This window comes from Cervus elaphus, chromosome 4, assembly GCF_910594005.1.
Source record: "Cervus elaphus chromosome 4, mCerEla1.1, whole genome shotgun sequence".
NCBI lineage: Eukaryota > Metazoa > Chordata > Mammalia > Artiodactyla > Cervidae > Cervus > Cervus elaphus.
This window is the reverse complement of record NC_057818.1, coordinates 4,897,023-4,912,702: the sequence shown is the minus strand read 5'-3', so window position 1 is coordinate 4,912,702 and position 15,680 is coordinate 4,897,023. Positions and strand designations below refer to the sequence as shown.

Sequence of the window (15,680 nt, the reverse complement as noted above, 5' to 3'; positions counted from 1 at the left end):
ATTAGCTGCGCGGGAAACAGTGCCCCGCCCCCTTTCCCGGAAGAGGCGGGGCTTCTGACCTTGACCTGGAAGTTGCCGTGAGACACCCCGGTCCTCTTTAGGTCCGGCCCTCGGGGAAGATGGCTGAGGTGCAAGGCGCTGAAGTTAAAGTGGACTGCGGCGAGCCGAAACTGAGCAAAAAGTAAGTGTCGTTGCGGTCATTATGCGATCGGAGAGTCTGGACTAGGAAGCGCCTCGAGGCTCCGGCCGGAACGGCTGTGCCTGGGGCCTTGCTGCCGGTTCTCGTGGTTATGAACACGTTGGGACGCAGGTACAGCGCCGCGAAACTACATCCCCCAAGCTGCCCGAGGGCCGCGCTGGTTGGGTCCTTCCTCCCTGTTGTTCTCCTAGAGTAAGAGAATGCGGAGAACTGGGCGGCGACGGAGAAAAGCGAAATTTACTCTTTTCGAGGAGAAATGAGTTACTGTGCCACGCCCCGGTAAAGAAGTTGGAGAAATGATAAATACCCAGCTCTTCAGAAGGACCTTCAGATTTTCCTTGGCCTCACCAAGGCCATTTTGAACCTTTTGTATTAAAGGGATCACTCTAAAACTGTCGTGCAGCTATCTTGATGGGTTGGTCAGAGGATCTTTGAGAAGTGAGTGAATCACCCACCTCCAGCAGTGTGGACTGTCTTATTTAGCCGAGTACAGCAAGCTGCACTTAGCACTGCTGGAAATATCTTTGTTAGTCACCCCAAATCCTTGGAGTATAAAGGTAAATATACATGAATTAAGATTGGCCGCTCTTTCACCGATCGTCCCTTGCACTCTCTTAACACTGCATTCCTCAACCGGAGTCCTTCATAGAACCTCGACAGTGATAAGAGTGACTAATCGCTCAGTGCTCCCAAAGATAGTGCATAAATATAGTACCTTCCAGAGGCATGGAGAGAACTTAGTTTCTTTCATTTAATGGCTGCCTTAGTGCATTTTTTTACTTCTGTGTCTTAATTATTCTTGGAACTTCCTTTGTCAGAATCTTTAGTGAGCACCACTGTATGCCAGTTATTGTCTCCCAAGTTTAAAAGCAGGCTGCCTGCCAGGTGACTCAGTTAAGGCCTCATTCATGTTAATGCAATGAAGAACAGGATCTCTGTCATTGTGTTGCCTTCCAGTGTTATAAACTTAATGTAGTCCAAGCCTCTTCCTGAAATTCTCCTTTCCTTCTCATTCCTAGAGCTCCAGACAAGTCTTGTCTTTGACTCAGGTGCTTTTGCGGCCTGTTTTTAGCTTCGTCTAGAGTTGGCAGTTGATGATGACGTTTTGTATGCTTCACATTGCCATCTTTGTGGCTAGGAGAGAAACTGCATGTCAGGAACTTGAGAAACACTGCCTCACGTCCTGTCTCCTGTTTTCTATAATGTTGTGATCATTTCTACCTGTAAATCATTGATTGACTTATTGACTTGTGAACCCAGATAAGCACCATCTCACCATAGCCAGGGCTGAGAACATTGTCAGTTACTTGTGTAGCACAGTGAGTGTTAGAGGGCTGCTGTCAGTGGAGAGGGTCTTGCATAAAATGGGACACTAACAGGTTGTGTAACCTCCCCTTCTCCCCCAACCCAACCCATAACAGTAGGAGTGCTGACTGGGGGTATATTGTACTGCATGTCCCATCTGACACCACATCTCTGTTTCCTGTTAGGTGGTGGTAATCATTCTTAGGTGGTTCCAGGGTATTCTGCCATGTTGATGCAAGCCGCTGTAAGGCTTGTTAGGGGGTCCATGCGCCAAACCTCCTGGGCACAGTGGGGGCAGAGGGAGCTGCGCCTGTGTCAACTTGCTCCTTTCACAACGATTCACAAGGACAAGCCACTTTCTGATAAAAGAAGGTTGGTGCTCTTTACCTTCTTTATTGCTCTGGGAGCAAAAGTCCTTCTTAGTTTCTTATCTGTAAAGCCTCTGGCTGAGTTTTGGACTTGTTGCCAAGTAAACAACCCTGCTACCTACTACCCAAACCAATAGTCCTTTCTCAGTTTCTCTTTAATAAATTCAAATTCTCACTCCATAAATTCTTGAGATGACATTTAGGTCTTATGCTAGAACAGTGCTGAGAACGAAACCCTTGTATGAATAAAGAGTTTGTAATACAGATTATTTTCCCTCCCCTATCTTTCTGGAATTTCTTTGCTTCTGAGATTAATTTGGTTTCTAGTCTTAGTTCTTATTCCTAGAACCTTTTTGGATAATCCTTTTTACTGATGTGATTTAAATGGCAAAAACTAGTTGAATGGTAAACAGGCTTATGTTAATGCTAGGAAGAACCAAATAGGCTTAGATGCTCCTGACTGAATGACAGAACAATAAATCTAGCACATTGTTCTGGAGGGGCAACTTCACAACTGATACAAAACAGATGATACCCAGAGACACTTAACTTTGGGCCCCTCAGAGTCAGTTTTCTTGCTTAAAAGATGGTCATTTCAGGTCTCCATTTTTTAAATTGATTTATTCTAAACTCATATATAATTAAGAATGTGCCCTGAAACCAAACAGTAGCAAGCATGACTAGGGATCATTTGCCATGGTTCATTATTACAGGATATTCATTTAACATTCGTGGTTTGGAAGAACAATGAGGGTATCCCTCTCTGCCCAAATCTGTTTGGTTTCTGAGTCTCAGGTAACAAGTATTAAAAGAGTTTGGATAGTGAGAGATTTGACCAGAAATTTAATCCACATCTATAAAATTTCTGTCCTTGAGTCAGGGTGTGAAGAGTTAAGATAGTGGGGGAATACCTAGAATAGTTCACATTTGCATGCTTAATTAAAGAATGCAGTTAGATAATAGGGATGGGGGTCATCTCTTTGTGTATATTTCAATCCTCACAACATTTAGGGAAGAAGGTGTCTATTATTTGAAAGGAGTAACTTGAGTAATTGAGTAACTTGCTCAAGCACACCAAGTCAGGTTTTAGTCCTAGACAGTCTGGCTCCAAAGGTGGTGTATTATCCCCTACAGCATGCTGCTTTGTACACTATCTACCCAATTTGTTGTTGAAGTCCAGCTCCTCTGGGGAAAGTGAGGCCAATGCTGAGGGTCACTGTCAATGCATTGATCAATGCTGGGGGAGTGATTGTCAGAGGAGTGTCTCCCTGGACTTCCTCACCCCACCCCAAACTAATCCACTCCTTGTGGGAGGGGAGAGAGATGACAAAGCTAGGGCTTTCGCCTTATCACACATCAAATCTGATGCTCTCAGAACTTCATGTTCTCCAAAGGATACTAAACAACTCAGTCCCTGGCCTCAAGGAGATCCCAAGCCTAATTAGCCTGAGAAAATCTTGATTTTCTGTAAAACATTTTTTCCTATCCTAACTATAAACTAATATGTAGGGTTTTCTTTGTCCTTGTGTATCTTGATTTTAGACAGGACCTAATGCCAAGGACCTCCAACTGGGAAATAGAGACTGAGAAAGATCTTTCACATCTTTATTCTAAGTTTATTTTTTCCTCTGTCTACCTCATGTATAGAGTTTAGTAACTAAGAGAGAACCGTGGGGGTGTGGAACTGGACAAGTGTGTTTCCCCAGGCAGTTGATATTTTTGGTAATTGGTGACAGGGCAGAACGTAGGGGACTCTTCAGGCACCTGTTACATTGAACACTTTTCATCTTCCTGACAGTGAGCTAAAGAGACGCCTGAAAGCTGAGAAGAAAATAGCGGAGAAGGAGGCCAAGCAGAAGGAGCTCAGTGAGAAACAGCTGAGTCAGGCCGCCACCAATCACAGTGCTGACGATGGCGTGGCTGCGGAGGAGGAGAGCTTGGACCCAAATGTGAGTTCTTGGAACCACTGCCCTCCCTGAGCTCAGGACAGCTTCTGATGAGACCTAGGGCAGATTCCCCAGGAAGAGACAGTAGGAGGGACCAGCAGGGGGGATAAACAGGGGCTGGGACAGGCACTGGGACTGATGAGGGGGGCCCACCACTCCCATCTGGTTAAAAGCACAGGCCTTGCACATCTTTCTTGTCTTTTCTTGCTTAACATTCGAGAGAATCCAGTACTTCCAAGTGGCTGATACTCCTTGGAGTTAGCTGGACCTTATGGCAACCCTGGAGAAAATCTCTCCCTACAGGTGGCCTGGGGGATTTATTGTAGCTGAGAGATTGGCAAACTGTGGCCCACAGGCCAAAGCCACCACCACCCCTCTCCTCCCTAGTTCTATAAGTAATATTGTGTTGAAACACAGCCATGCCCACTTGTTTACATGTCTTAAGGCTGCTTTCACACTACAACCTTGAGTAGTTGCATCAGAAATTATTTTTTCTGATATGAAAAAAATGTTTTTTAATACCTCCAGGCCCATGGGCGTGCCTTGGGGAAAAATCTGGTGTGTGACCAGGGATAGGAAAGGAGGAGGAGGAGAAGTGACTCACAGGCAGATGTGCCTCCAGAAGTGGTAACTAGCTCTACCTACACCAGTTAAACTTACTGTTTTAGTGAATCCCTGGCGGTCCAGTGGTTAAGTCTCTGAGCTTCCACTGCTGGGGACCGCCCTGCCGCTCCCCGCCCCGCCGCCCCGAAAAAAAGAAACTTATTTAGACAGAAATGTGATTTTTCTTTTTATCACATCTTGCAAATTTTGGGATTCTAGTCTTTATTCCCAACTATATATCTGCCCACCCTGCATATTTAAGTGCAAATCTCACTCCATAGCCAATGCTTGATTCCAAGGCTGGGGAGAGCTTGGTTAAAGAAACCTCACTGTATTGGGGCCCCTCTGAGGCAGGATACTGAACTCCGCTAGACCGGCCCCTGGTCTGACCGGGCTCAACTTCTCAGAAGCTCTTTTGTTTTCTTAACAGCAATACTTCAAAATCCGAAGCCAAGCAGTCCACCAGCTGAAGGTCAATGGGGAAGATCCATACCCACACAAGTTCCACGTGGACATCTCGCTCACTCACTTCATCCAAGAGTACAGTCACTTGCAGCCTGGGGACCACCTGACTGACATCACCTTAAAGGTGGCAGGTAGGAAGGCTCCCAGGCAGTTTGCTGGGCTCCCACAGCAGGCAGGCCTCTGCACTTGCACAGAGGAAGGTCTGGGGTCTGGGGTGGTCTTGCTCTCAAGGAGCTTGTGTCTGAGACTGCATTCCTTGAGATGGTGCCAATATGTCTATTCACAGAAAGTAGAGCAGCTCTAAGTCATGAGGCCACATTCCAGTGGCGAGGCTGCAGAGGAAGGGGCATTCTTTGTGGGGGACCCCTGACCTGGTGCCGCTACTTGTTCATTGTCCCTTATGAGACTTTATTCCATCAGTGGGAACCATGGCCCTAATAAGCTCCTAACAACTCAGATCTGTGTCCCTAGACTGCTATACACTAGGCTATATTTCTAGAGCACCCTTATTTTGTGTAGGATCTTCTTCTTAATTCAAAAAATAATTAAATCTTGCCTTACATTTATACCCAAAAAAATATTTCTATATAAAACTACCAGTTGTAGAAAATTTGGAATGTTGAAACATTCAGAGAGGCAAAAAGAGAAAAGCTTAATTACCCGTAATCCCACCACCTAAAGAGAACCCCTGCCAATACTTAAATTCCCCCCAAATTTCATTTTCTTCACATCCAGTGATTTTACTAAAATATGTCTTGATGTTAGTCTGGGTCAGTATACTCAGGTACACAGTGTGCACTATAATATATTGTCACCTCTTTATAGGAAATTTTTCTTGAACATAGTTTTTTTTTTTTGTATTCTATTTCTTGCTTAGGTTTACTTTTGGGACTCCTTTTATCTATATGTTTTATCTTTGCTTTTTTTCATTATTCGTTTTTGTCACTTTTTCTCAAATTTCTTTTTATCTTTTTTTATACTTTGATTTTTCAATTTTATCCTCTTTTCCAGATTGTCTTAAGGCATTACGTGTTGTATTTATTCACTCTTATTTCCTTCTAATTTAGGCTTCATTTCTGAGATGGGTTTTTTACTTTATTTTCTAATTTTCTGCCATCTCGTTTGTTTTTCTAACTCTGATTTGTATTCTTTCATATTTTGTATCACATTCAAATGTCTTTCAGGTTGTGAAATACTTTTTTGCTTTTTCCTGAGCATGTCTTTCTCAAGTGCTTTCATTGTCTGTGGAGATGTTATTCTTGTTACTTCTGCTTCTAAATTTAATATTGGTGTTTGACCTTGCCTCTTTTTTTATTGATAGGCAAGAAATAGATTTATTAATATAAGATGCTTATAAGAGATACACACGAGCAGACAAGAGAGCTCTGCTGTGATGTTTTGTTTTTTTCTTTTAAATGTGAGAGGTTTTTTTTTTTCCTGAATAGTAAAAGGAAGCTCAGGGGACTTCCCTGGTGATGCAGTGACTAAGACTCTGCTCCCAACACAGGAGACCCAGTTTCAATCCCTAGTTGGATCCCACATGTTGGAACTAAAGACCCTGCATGCGGCAGCTAAAACCCGACAGAGCCAAATAAATAAATATTTTTTAAAAAGTGGAGGGGGGAGCTTGGTTCAGATAGCTTTTCTAGTTTCACTGAGGTCTCTCTTCAGTTTTTTTGTGTGTGAAGTGTTCAGAAATACAGCAACTTGCTTTCTGGGATTTGCAGTCTCTTCTTCCTTGCTTTTGCTGGACTCTCTGTTTTCTCAGTCTTGTTCAGTTTTGTGGGGCCTTGTCCTAGGAGAGATCCCTGGCCATTGAGTTTAGAGAGTTCTTGGGGGCCCCACTAAAGGGTTTCGCCCCCTAGGCCTTCTTGGTGCAGTCCTCCATACTCACTCGAATGGCAGTGAGCTGCAGTCCTTTACTTAGCCCTGCCACATTGTCCAGTGATACCTGTGGTTTTTAGGAAGACTTCCAGTTCTCAGACCTGTCAGAGACCCCATTGATTCCCATAGCTTTTTCCTGTATCGAAGTCTTGGGGTCCTTGGTGGTTTTTCCCTCTGCTTGTATTTGGGGATTCTTGGAATATCTTCCCACGTAATTTTGCTGTAAATTTTATCCATGGCTTTTTGCCCTTCCCTGTCTAGTGCTTTCTGTTTTTATGTGGAGATTTACGAAGATCCAAAAACGACACTGCTGCATTTTAGGAAGATCCAAAAATGACATTCTGGGAATCCATTGAGCACCTTTAAAAACCAGATCTTCCTACACATCTTTCACTGGTTTGAATGGGAAGCCAACCTTGTCCTGAAGAAAAGGGCAGGGCTTAGGCCTCAGGCTACAATCAAAGTGCTCTAGTTTATGTTCTGCCTGGATGTAAAAAATGCAGAGGGCACTTTTTTGGCACTGATATCATGAAATAGCTTCTGTCAGTATTTTTGCTGTTCTTTTTCTAGGTAGGATCCATGCCAAAAGAGCTTCTGGAGGAAAGCTCATCTTCTATGACCTTCGAGGAGAGGGGGTCAAGTTGCAAGTCATGGCCAATTCCAGGTATATAGAAATATTCATTTACAGGCCTTTCTAGATTGGCCCAGAGCAACATGACAGAGAACAAAGGTCCATGTGGTCTTCTTTACTTGTTGGAAGTAAAAGTTAAAGGGAATGGTGTAGGGTTGGGAAAATAAAATGAGATTGACACCTGTTCTTGGGTTGTGTGACAAACATTTGACCTTGAATCTAGGAGTCTTCTTAGCTTCACAGTAACAGTTTAGCAAGGGTTCTAAAGTACACCAGAGGTCAGTTTTAATTTGGGATATTGTGTACTGAGTTAAATTTTCTATTCATTCAGGAATTACAAATCCGAGGAAGAATTTATTCGTATTAACAACAAACTGCGCCGGGGAGACATCATTGGAGTCCAGGGCAATCCTGGGAAAACCAAGAAGGGCGAGCTAAGCATCATCCCCTATGAAATCACACTGCTGTCTCCTTGCCTGCACATGTTGCCTCACCTTCACTTCGGCCTCAAAGACAAGGTGAATTCTTGTGGCCTCCTGGTTCTGGTGTACCATACCGTTGAATGGAGCGCATCAGTGTTTCCTCTCTGTTCCTCCTCATTTAGGAAACACGGTATCGGCAGAGATATTTGGACTTGATCCTGAATGACTTTGTGAGGCAGAAATTCATCATCCGCTCCAAGATCATCACGTATATAAGAAGTTTCTTGGATGAACTGGGATTCCTAGAGGTGATGGAGAGTTCTTACCTGACATGAGCTGCTTTGCGGTGCCTGCCTCTTGCTCTTCCTTCCCTTCCCTTCCCTTCCCCACAGACACATCCTGTGTCAGTATGCTTCATGCTCAATGAAAAGTCCTCTTTCTTGCCACTGTCTTGGTTCCACCTTACTTATTTAGTGCCCTGATTTGGAAGGTAGGACAGGACTGCTAAGATAATAATACGTAGAGGGCCAGTCACGTGCTAATGATGCCATGTTCAATATGTTGCCAACTCGTTTTGCTTTTTTGTAGAATTAAAAGTATTTTTCTTAATTTTTATTCAACTTCTTTAAACTGAAAGATGTTGTTTAGGAAGAATTTTAGAACAAAAAAATTTCAATATTTTCTAATTGTATGAGAAACATGAGTACATGTTACCATAAAACAAATTCAGACAATAAAGAAGTAAGTAGAAGCAAAACTGAAAGTCCCCTTTCATTTTTTCCCAACTAATTAATTACCCTCTCCAAACGTGCATTTGAATATGTATCCTTCCTTGCCATTTACTGTGTATATTTATATGCATACTGATGCACGTTGCAGATGGGGTACCTGTGTAAATGCTTTAGAAGGGTTTTACTCTTTGTTTTAAAACATAAACGAAGTCATATTGTATATATTACAATGGACCTCTCCACACCCAACACATTCTAGGACCCTTTGCATGTCCATATGTGTGTGTGGGTTCCTTTTTGATACTTTGTATTATTTCCTCTGTTGATATCTTAATGTTTCTGATTGTCTCTGATAATATATTAGTGAACATCTTTGTGCACATGTACACGTGTTTCTGTATGGTGGATTTATGTCAAAGGATATCAGCTGTTACACTTTTAATAAATACTGCAAATTGAACTCAAGAAAGGGCATACCCATTTAGAGTCCCACTGACAGCTTGTGAAAGTTTATGATGCTGTGTTAATGATGTTTGGTATTAATAGAAAGAGACACCATTCTAGAGAATCAAGCTAGCTCTACTTTTTTGTCAAACACCTGCACATTACTATTGAACTTATCTTTTACTTGGGATATAATAGACTATCACAGTCAAAGCATGAGCGATTCCCTCAACTAGAGGAGCTCTGTGTGTGAACTAAACGTTTTTCCCTCTCTTAGATTGAAACTCCCATGATGAACATCATCCCAGGGGGAGCTGTGGCCAAGCCTTTTATCACCTACCACAATGAACTGGACATGAATTTATATATGAGAATTGCTCCGGAACTCTACCATAAGGTAATCAATAAAAGATGCCCTGTGTCCTTAGAGAAGCAGAAGGCTGAAAGACATTGGCTAGGCAGGTGCAGTCAGAAATAAGAGGAACAGTGAGGGTAGAACAACAAAAGTGTTCTAAGTGTCAGGTTTGTGAGTGTTACATTTCTGGAATTTATCTATAGGGTCAGTAGAGCCTTCTCTAGGGCCAAGGGAGTGTCTTTCCTAGATGGACACATCTTGCTAACCTACTCTGTTTCCCATAATGCTTTTTAATATAATTCTTATATTAAAGCTGATTTTAGTCCTTTGTTGAAGAATGAGTTGAATTTCTGCTTGAAAGTTGGAAATACCCTCAAATCACCAGAATAAACATCAAAGACTATGTCATTAATTGCAAACAACAAAAAGTGTTATAGTGTTTATAAGTAAAAGAACAATGTATCCAAATACACAAGGACGCTCACAGTTTCCAGGAGGATCAGAGAATCGGGCTTGGAGACCACACAATTAGGAATGGTTCTGAGTCATATCAAAGGGCTGTCCTCGTGAAGAACCCAGTATCTTCCATTTGGGAACTCACCACAGCTCATAAGCATGGCGCGAGGCACACGTCGTTGCCATTAGGACCTCTACAGTTACTACCTTTATAAGCCAGATACCTCTGGCCCCCTTCACCAGAGGAGATTCTGTACTATATCTGCATCCTCTTTGCACGTGGAAGTCTCACAGATGGGTCTGACTGGGGAGCTTGGGTCATGTGCCTGCACCCTGACCCCCAAGAGGCTTCTTGTAGAAGCTCACACAAGATGGGGGACACCCCAGACAAAGGAAGAGTGAGTATTCAGTGTTCCTGGGCAGCCAGAGTGAATTATAATTATCCTCAAAGACCTGAAGAGAGTAGGGCACTCAGCACTTGGGTAGAGACCTGAAAGCATGGCTTGAGCTGTGAAAACCAAGTTACAGCTCTTGTAGAGAGAAACTTTGCCCGGCCAAACAAGATTAGCTGCTGTGACCACGACCATGGCCATGTGTTATTAGATGCTGGTGGTTGGTGGCTTCGACCGGGTGTATGAAATTGGACGCCAGTTCCGGAATGAAGGAATTGATTTGACTCACAATCCTGAGTTCACCACCTGTGAATTCTACATGGCCTATGCCGACTATCATGATCTCATGGAAATCACAGAGAAGATGATTGCAGGTGACCCCCTCCTGCTCCCTTTGTCTTTCCCACGTGTCTGGAGGACTGGTGTGCTGCCTTCAATGGGACTTCCTGTTGGTCCTCTTTAAATGACACATTTCTTTCCCAGGGATGGTGAAACACATTACAGGCAGTTACAAGGTCACCTACCATCCAGATGGCCCAGAAGGCCAAGCCTATGAGATTGACTTCACCCCGCCCTTCCGGAAAATCAGCATGGTAGAAGAGCTTGAGAAAGCCCTGGGCATGAAACTGCCAGAAACGAACCTTTTCGAAACTGAAGGTAAAGTGATGCACTCCTCCAGTTGTAGGGCCTTCCTTCCTGTTCAGCTCTGAATTAGATTATGTCAGGAGTACAGTTCCCCATGCAATTCTTCTTATATTGGGGTGGTATTGTGATGGTGTGATGTCTTCTGTCCCAACTTGTATGTTTGTATTACAGAAACTCGCAGAATCCTTGATGATATCTGTGTGGCAAAAGATGTCGAGTGTCCTCCACCCCGGACCACCGCCAGGCTCCTTGATAAGGTGAGAGGCCGGGCACTGGTCGTAGATGCCCGCACCCACTGGTAATGCCCCCTGCTCCCTGTGAAGGGGAGCTCCGCCGTAGAGCATTAACTTCCCCAGCTTCACAGGAAAGCTCTAAAGAGAGAAATGAGAGAACAAGTTTTAAGTTCCTGCTTACTAAGCTCTCTGCCAAATAGTTACATTTGTTACCTTAGTTCATCCTTACCAACCTTTCAGCAGCTTAAGATAAACTTCTGTAGCATCAGGTGTGGAGAGGAGTGGAGTCCTCTGCCACCAGGACTGAGCCCATCAAAATGGCATTTAGAAGGGCTCTAGCTGTGCTCTGATTTCTCCTTCAGCTTGTCGGGGAGTTCCTGGAGGTGGCGTGCATCAATCCTACCTTCATCTGTGATCACCCACAGATAATGAGCCCTCTGGCCAAATGGTAAGACAGAGTGCGGTGTCTCAGTTACCTGTTGCTGCATGATAACCTCAGAACTTAGCGACATAAAGCAGTTTATTCTCAAGAGTGTGTGGGCTCACAGGGCTGTCTTTCTGCCCTATGTGGTGTTGGTGAGGGTAACTCAAGTGACTTTTTTCACCTGGGAACTCGGTCAGCATGCCTTGCATCCCCCCGCGGGGGATTCTCCTACTCCAGAGCCTCTTCTCTGGCAGTGGAGCGAGGGGTCCAAGTGGAATCATTCTGAAAGAATAAATCCTGGTGTGCACACACACACCAAACCTCCGCCGATGTCCCACCAGCCAGAGCAAGTCAGCCAGGCAGCCCGGAGTCAGCGTGGCAGGGCGTGAATACGGCAGGTTTGGTTTGGGGTCCCAGTCTACTGCATAGGTCTGTTGTAAGATGATTCAAGCTTCCTTGTCTCTGACCGTCCCCAGTATTGTAGTAAATGATTCAGTGCTGAGGATGCATTAAGGCTTCAGGTCACAGTCAATAACAGTTTTGAGTCAACCAGGTTTCAGGAGTTCTTGTGCTTGTACCACATGTTCTGTTTATTCACCCTCCCCGGTGGTCTCCTCCCCAGGCACCGCTCTAAAAAGGGTCTGACTGAGCGCTTTGAGCTGTTTGTCATGAAGAAGGAAATATGCAATGCCTACACTGAGCTGAACGACCCTGTGCGACAGCGGGAGCTCTTTGAAGAACAGGCCAAGGTAAGGAGGGAGCGCGAGCCTGCTCACCAGAAGACACCTGCCTTCACCCTGGTCTGTGTCTGGCCTGCAACTCCTGCTGACCGGAACAGAAATGAAGGCTGAGAGCCACAGGCCTCACAGGCGGAAGTCACATTTCAAGATGGAGAACTTGACCAGTTTTGGCCCTAGAATTTCTATATAAATGGAGCTCAGGTGTGATATCTGTGAGGGGCGTGTGACACTCGTGTTGACGAGGACGTTACCTTTTCTTAGATGGTATGTTTATTGAGGTGGCCTGGGGATGGGAAGACAAAGCAGCCACGGGCCGCCCGCACGAGCGCTTGCCACTGATGGGTGGTTCAGGAAGTGGGAGGGACACTGTGGGAATCATCAGTCTCTGAAAATCAACTGCACTGGACTCGCAGAGCCCCAGGCAGGGGAGGGATTTCCACTTGACAGAGAAGCTCGCATATGTTCTGGGGTAGGGTTCATCAGTCCTGACTTTCAGGTCTTCAAAAGAAATGGCTCCATGCTGGAGTTCCTGGGAAGCGTTTCCAGCAAGTGCTAGGTGTCCAGAGCAGTGCTGGGATGGAAATGCCTCTGACGGTTTTCACATGCTCACTCAGACGCCAGAGCGCGCAGCCTGGAAGAGTGTCACTGTGTGTGTGGCTCTGTCCTCTAGGCCAAGGCCGCTGGCGACGACGAGGCCATGTTCATAGATGAAACCTTCTGCACTGCCCTGGAGTACGGGCTGCCCCCCACGGGCGGCTGGGGCATGGGCATCGACCGCGTCGCGATGTTTCTCACAGACTCCAATAACATCAAGGTATGCAGCAGCCCTGAAGGAGCACCAGGAAAGGGCGCTGGGCTGGGAGGAGGGGCAGGCGGAGAGGTTACCTGTGACTTCACAAGAGCACAGTCAGGGCATCTGATTGCACAGAATTTGGGGGTTTCTACCCAAGGCAGAAGAAATACCAATTGTTTGCATTTCTTAAGGATCCAAGGAACATACTGAGCCATCTACATGCATTACCTCATTTAACTTAAGTCAACCTGTAACCTGTAGAAACTATTGTTATCCCCATATTTACAGATGAAATCATTTGGAGAGAATCTCTCTGTTTATTCTTTCTTTTGATATCGTGATCTAGGCAGTGCTGTGCATTTTAATATTTATTTATTTGGCTCTGGGTCTTAGTTGCAGCATGCGAGGTCTTTTAGTTGTGCATTTCTTCTTTTCCATTGTTTGTAACTAAGACGGACTAAATTGAAATGAAACAACACAGATCTCCGGGTTTTGGTGATAACAGTAACCAGGAGGGGGAAAGGAGTGGGTGGATGGGTAGGAAAAAGTGCTTCTTAGCTTCAGAATCCATTCTCTGTCCTGTAGGAAGTGCTTCTGTTTCCTGCCATGAAACCTGAAGACAAGAAGGAGAATGTAGCCACCACGGATGGCCCGGAAAGCACAGCACCCGGCACTTCTGTCTAGAAAACAGTAATGACGAGTCACCTGACAGCTGATTGCATTTCTGTAACCAGGGACTGTGAGGGAATTCCTGTGTGTGTTGCTGTCTGTTTGACTATCACATTTCACTTCAGCCGCCAAAAGCGAGAAGAGGAATCAAGAATTCCTTTTTACTCCTTGTTACCAAATAAACCATTTGTCTCTACTCTTGTCTCATCGCTCTTTACTTTTGAAATGTCATCTTATTTCCCAGACAACTGACCTAATGAATGTTTAGGATTATACCACTTTACTCATTCAACAAATTTCTCTAGGTGACATCGAAGTAGAGATCTAGAAACAGAGATCTGAGTGGAAAAGCATAGTCCAGACCAGAGGGCTGCATTTTTGAGGAACTCCAGAGGGGTCTGGTATGCCCAGTAAGGAGCAAGTAAAGCTCAGTGAGGGGCCAAACCGTGCAGGCACCTGTAAGCCATGCAGAGAAGTATGTGTTTTATCATGGCGAGATGAGAAGCCATTGGACAGTTATGAGCAGTGTTTTTCAAAGACTGTTCTAGTTAGTATGTGGATGGCAAGAGTGAAAGAGAGTCAACTTTGCATTTGCAGGCTGAGGAGACATGATGGCTTAGTTTTGGATGGTCATTTTACAAAATGACGGTGATGGTTATGAGTCACTGGAGTTTGCTTGTGTTCCTGAGGTCAGAATCTGTTGGCAAAGTGAGCTGTGAGAAGAGGAATCAGATAATTTCAAGGTTTTAGGCCTAACCACCTGGAAAGCAGAGTTGTCATTGACTTGAGATGGGAAAAATTTGAAGGGCAGGTTTGAGAAGGAAGGTTGAGTGTGGTTTTGGACATATTAAACATGTTTGTTAGATGTTGGGTGAAAAGAGTGAGTAGGATGTTGAATAGTGAATCTGGTATGTTCATATTTTCCAATTCAGTGAAAAAGAACTGGAGCTGGGCAGAAAAATGTAAAAAAAGTCCAAGATTAACACAGCAATCCAAGAGGAAGACAACAGCAGTTTGTCCAAAGGACTAGGGTTTTGCCATAAAAGTAGAACTGGGTGAATTCAAGAGATCAACAGGACTTGGTAACAGATAATATATTGGATTATAATACGGGGGTGAAGGGAACGAAAATGACAAGGTGATTCACTTCTCAATTTATGCAACTAGATGAACGGCAGTACTAATCCTTGAGATATACCTGGAAGATGATTACCCCACGAGAAATCTTTTAAAAAACAGAAGAAAGAGTCACAGATAAAACATGTTAGAGAGAGGAACATGATACTTACCTTTGGAGGAGTAAGGAATTTACCCTTCCTCTGATCTAGAAAGAAAGATGGGGGTCAATTAAGCTGCACTTCTCTAGCTTTGGAGGGATAATATGAAAAGTAAGTTCTCTCTCATCTTTAGGAATTGAGGTATACAACTGCCAAATGGTACAGACTCCTGAACTACAATCTGAAGGTTTTAGACCTGAACTGTTAATAAATAAGCCAAGAGCCACATGTGGCTAATGCACATTTGAAATGTGGCTGATGAGAACTGAGACGTACTCTGAGTGTAATATACAAACCAGACTTCTGATACTTAGTATAGAAAAAATATAAAATACCTCAATATCTTTTTTAAAAAATTGATTACACGTTGAAATATGTTGTATATGTTAGGTTAAATAAAACATGGTTTAAGTTCATCTTTTGAGTTTTTAAAATGTAGACATTTTTTAGTTACATATCTGGCTCGAATTATATTTCTACTGGATAGCAGTGTTTTAGACAAAAATTTACCCTAGTGTTCCAAGATACATCATTCTATTCTTGGAATCTATTCTCTCGCACACCATCAGCTTCCCGAGCCCCTTTGACTGATACGCACAGCGCCGGAAGTCGGATCTGACCCTCCCACCTGGCTCCGCCCCCTAAGCGACTACAAAGGCCAGCGTGCAGTGTATGTCGCCTCTTAGTGACGTTACGTC

The 15,680-nt window shown here is 44.1% G+C and overlaps 1 protein-coding gene and 1 long non-coding RNA gene across 3 annotated transcripts; one reads left to right on the top strand and one right to left on the bottom strand.

The window, feature by feature from the left end:
• Positions 1 to 26: 26 nt before the first annotated feature.
• On the top strand, positions 27 to 13,901 carry KARS1 (lysyl-tRNA synthetase 1). Of its 2 annotated transcripts, XM_043898091.1 has the most exons (15): positions 41 to 181; positions 1,690 to 1,876; positions 3,671 to 3,821; positions 4,852 to 5,017; positions 7,341 to 7,434; positions 7,733 to 7,919; positions 8,006 to 8,131; positions 9,276 to 9,395; positions 10,413 to 10,575; positions 10,685 to 10,858; positions 11,018 to 11,103; positions 11,442 to 11,527; positions 12,126 to 12,252; positions 12,914 to 13,057; positions 13,622 to 13,901. In XM_043898091.1, the coding sequence occupies exons 2-15, from the start codon at positions 1,731 to 1,733 to the stop codon at positions 13,718 to 13,720; spliced, it is 1,869 nt and encodes a 622-aa protein (XP_043754026.1). In that variant the 5' UTR covers positions 41 to 181; positions 1,690 to 1,730; the 3' UTR covers positions 13,721 to 13,901. The 2 variants fall into 2 exon arrangements, with proteins under 2 accessions (XP_043754027.1, XP_043754026.1); XM_043898092.1 differs by lacking the exon at positions 1,690 to 1,876 and having other exon boundaries at positions 27 to 181.
• On the bottom strand, positions 10,852 to 15,601 carry LOC122691523. The gene is made up of 3 exons (XR_006340428.1): positions 15,493 to 15,601; positions 14,995 to 15,029; positions 10,852 to 11,217 (listed from the first exon to the last, which is right to left on the bottom strand). It is a non-coding gene; the product is annotated as an uncharacterized LOC122691523 (long non-coding RNA).
• Positions 15,602 to 15,680: the final 79 nt, after the last annotated feature.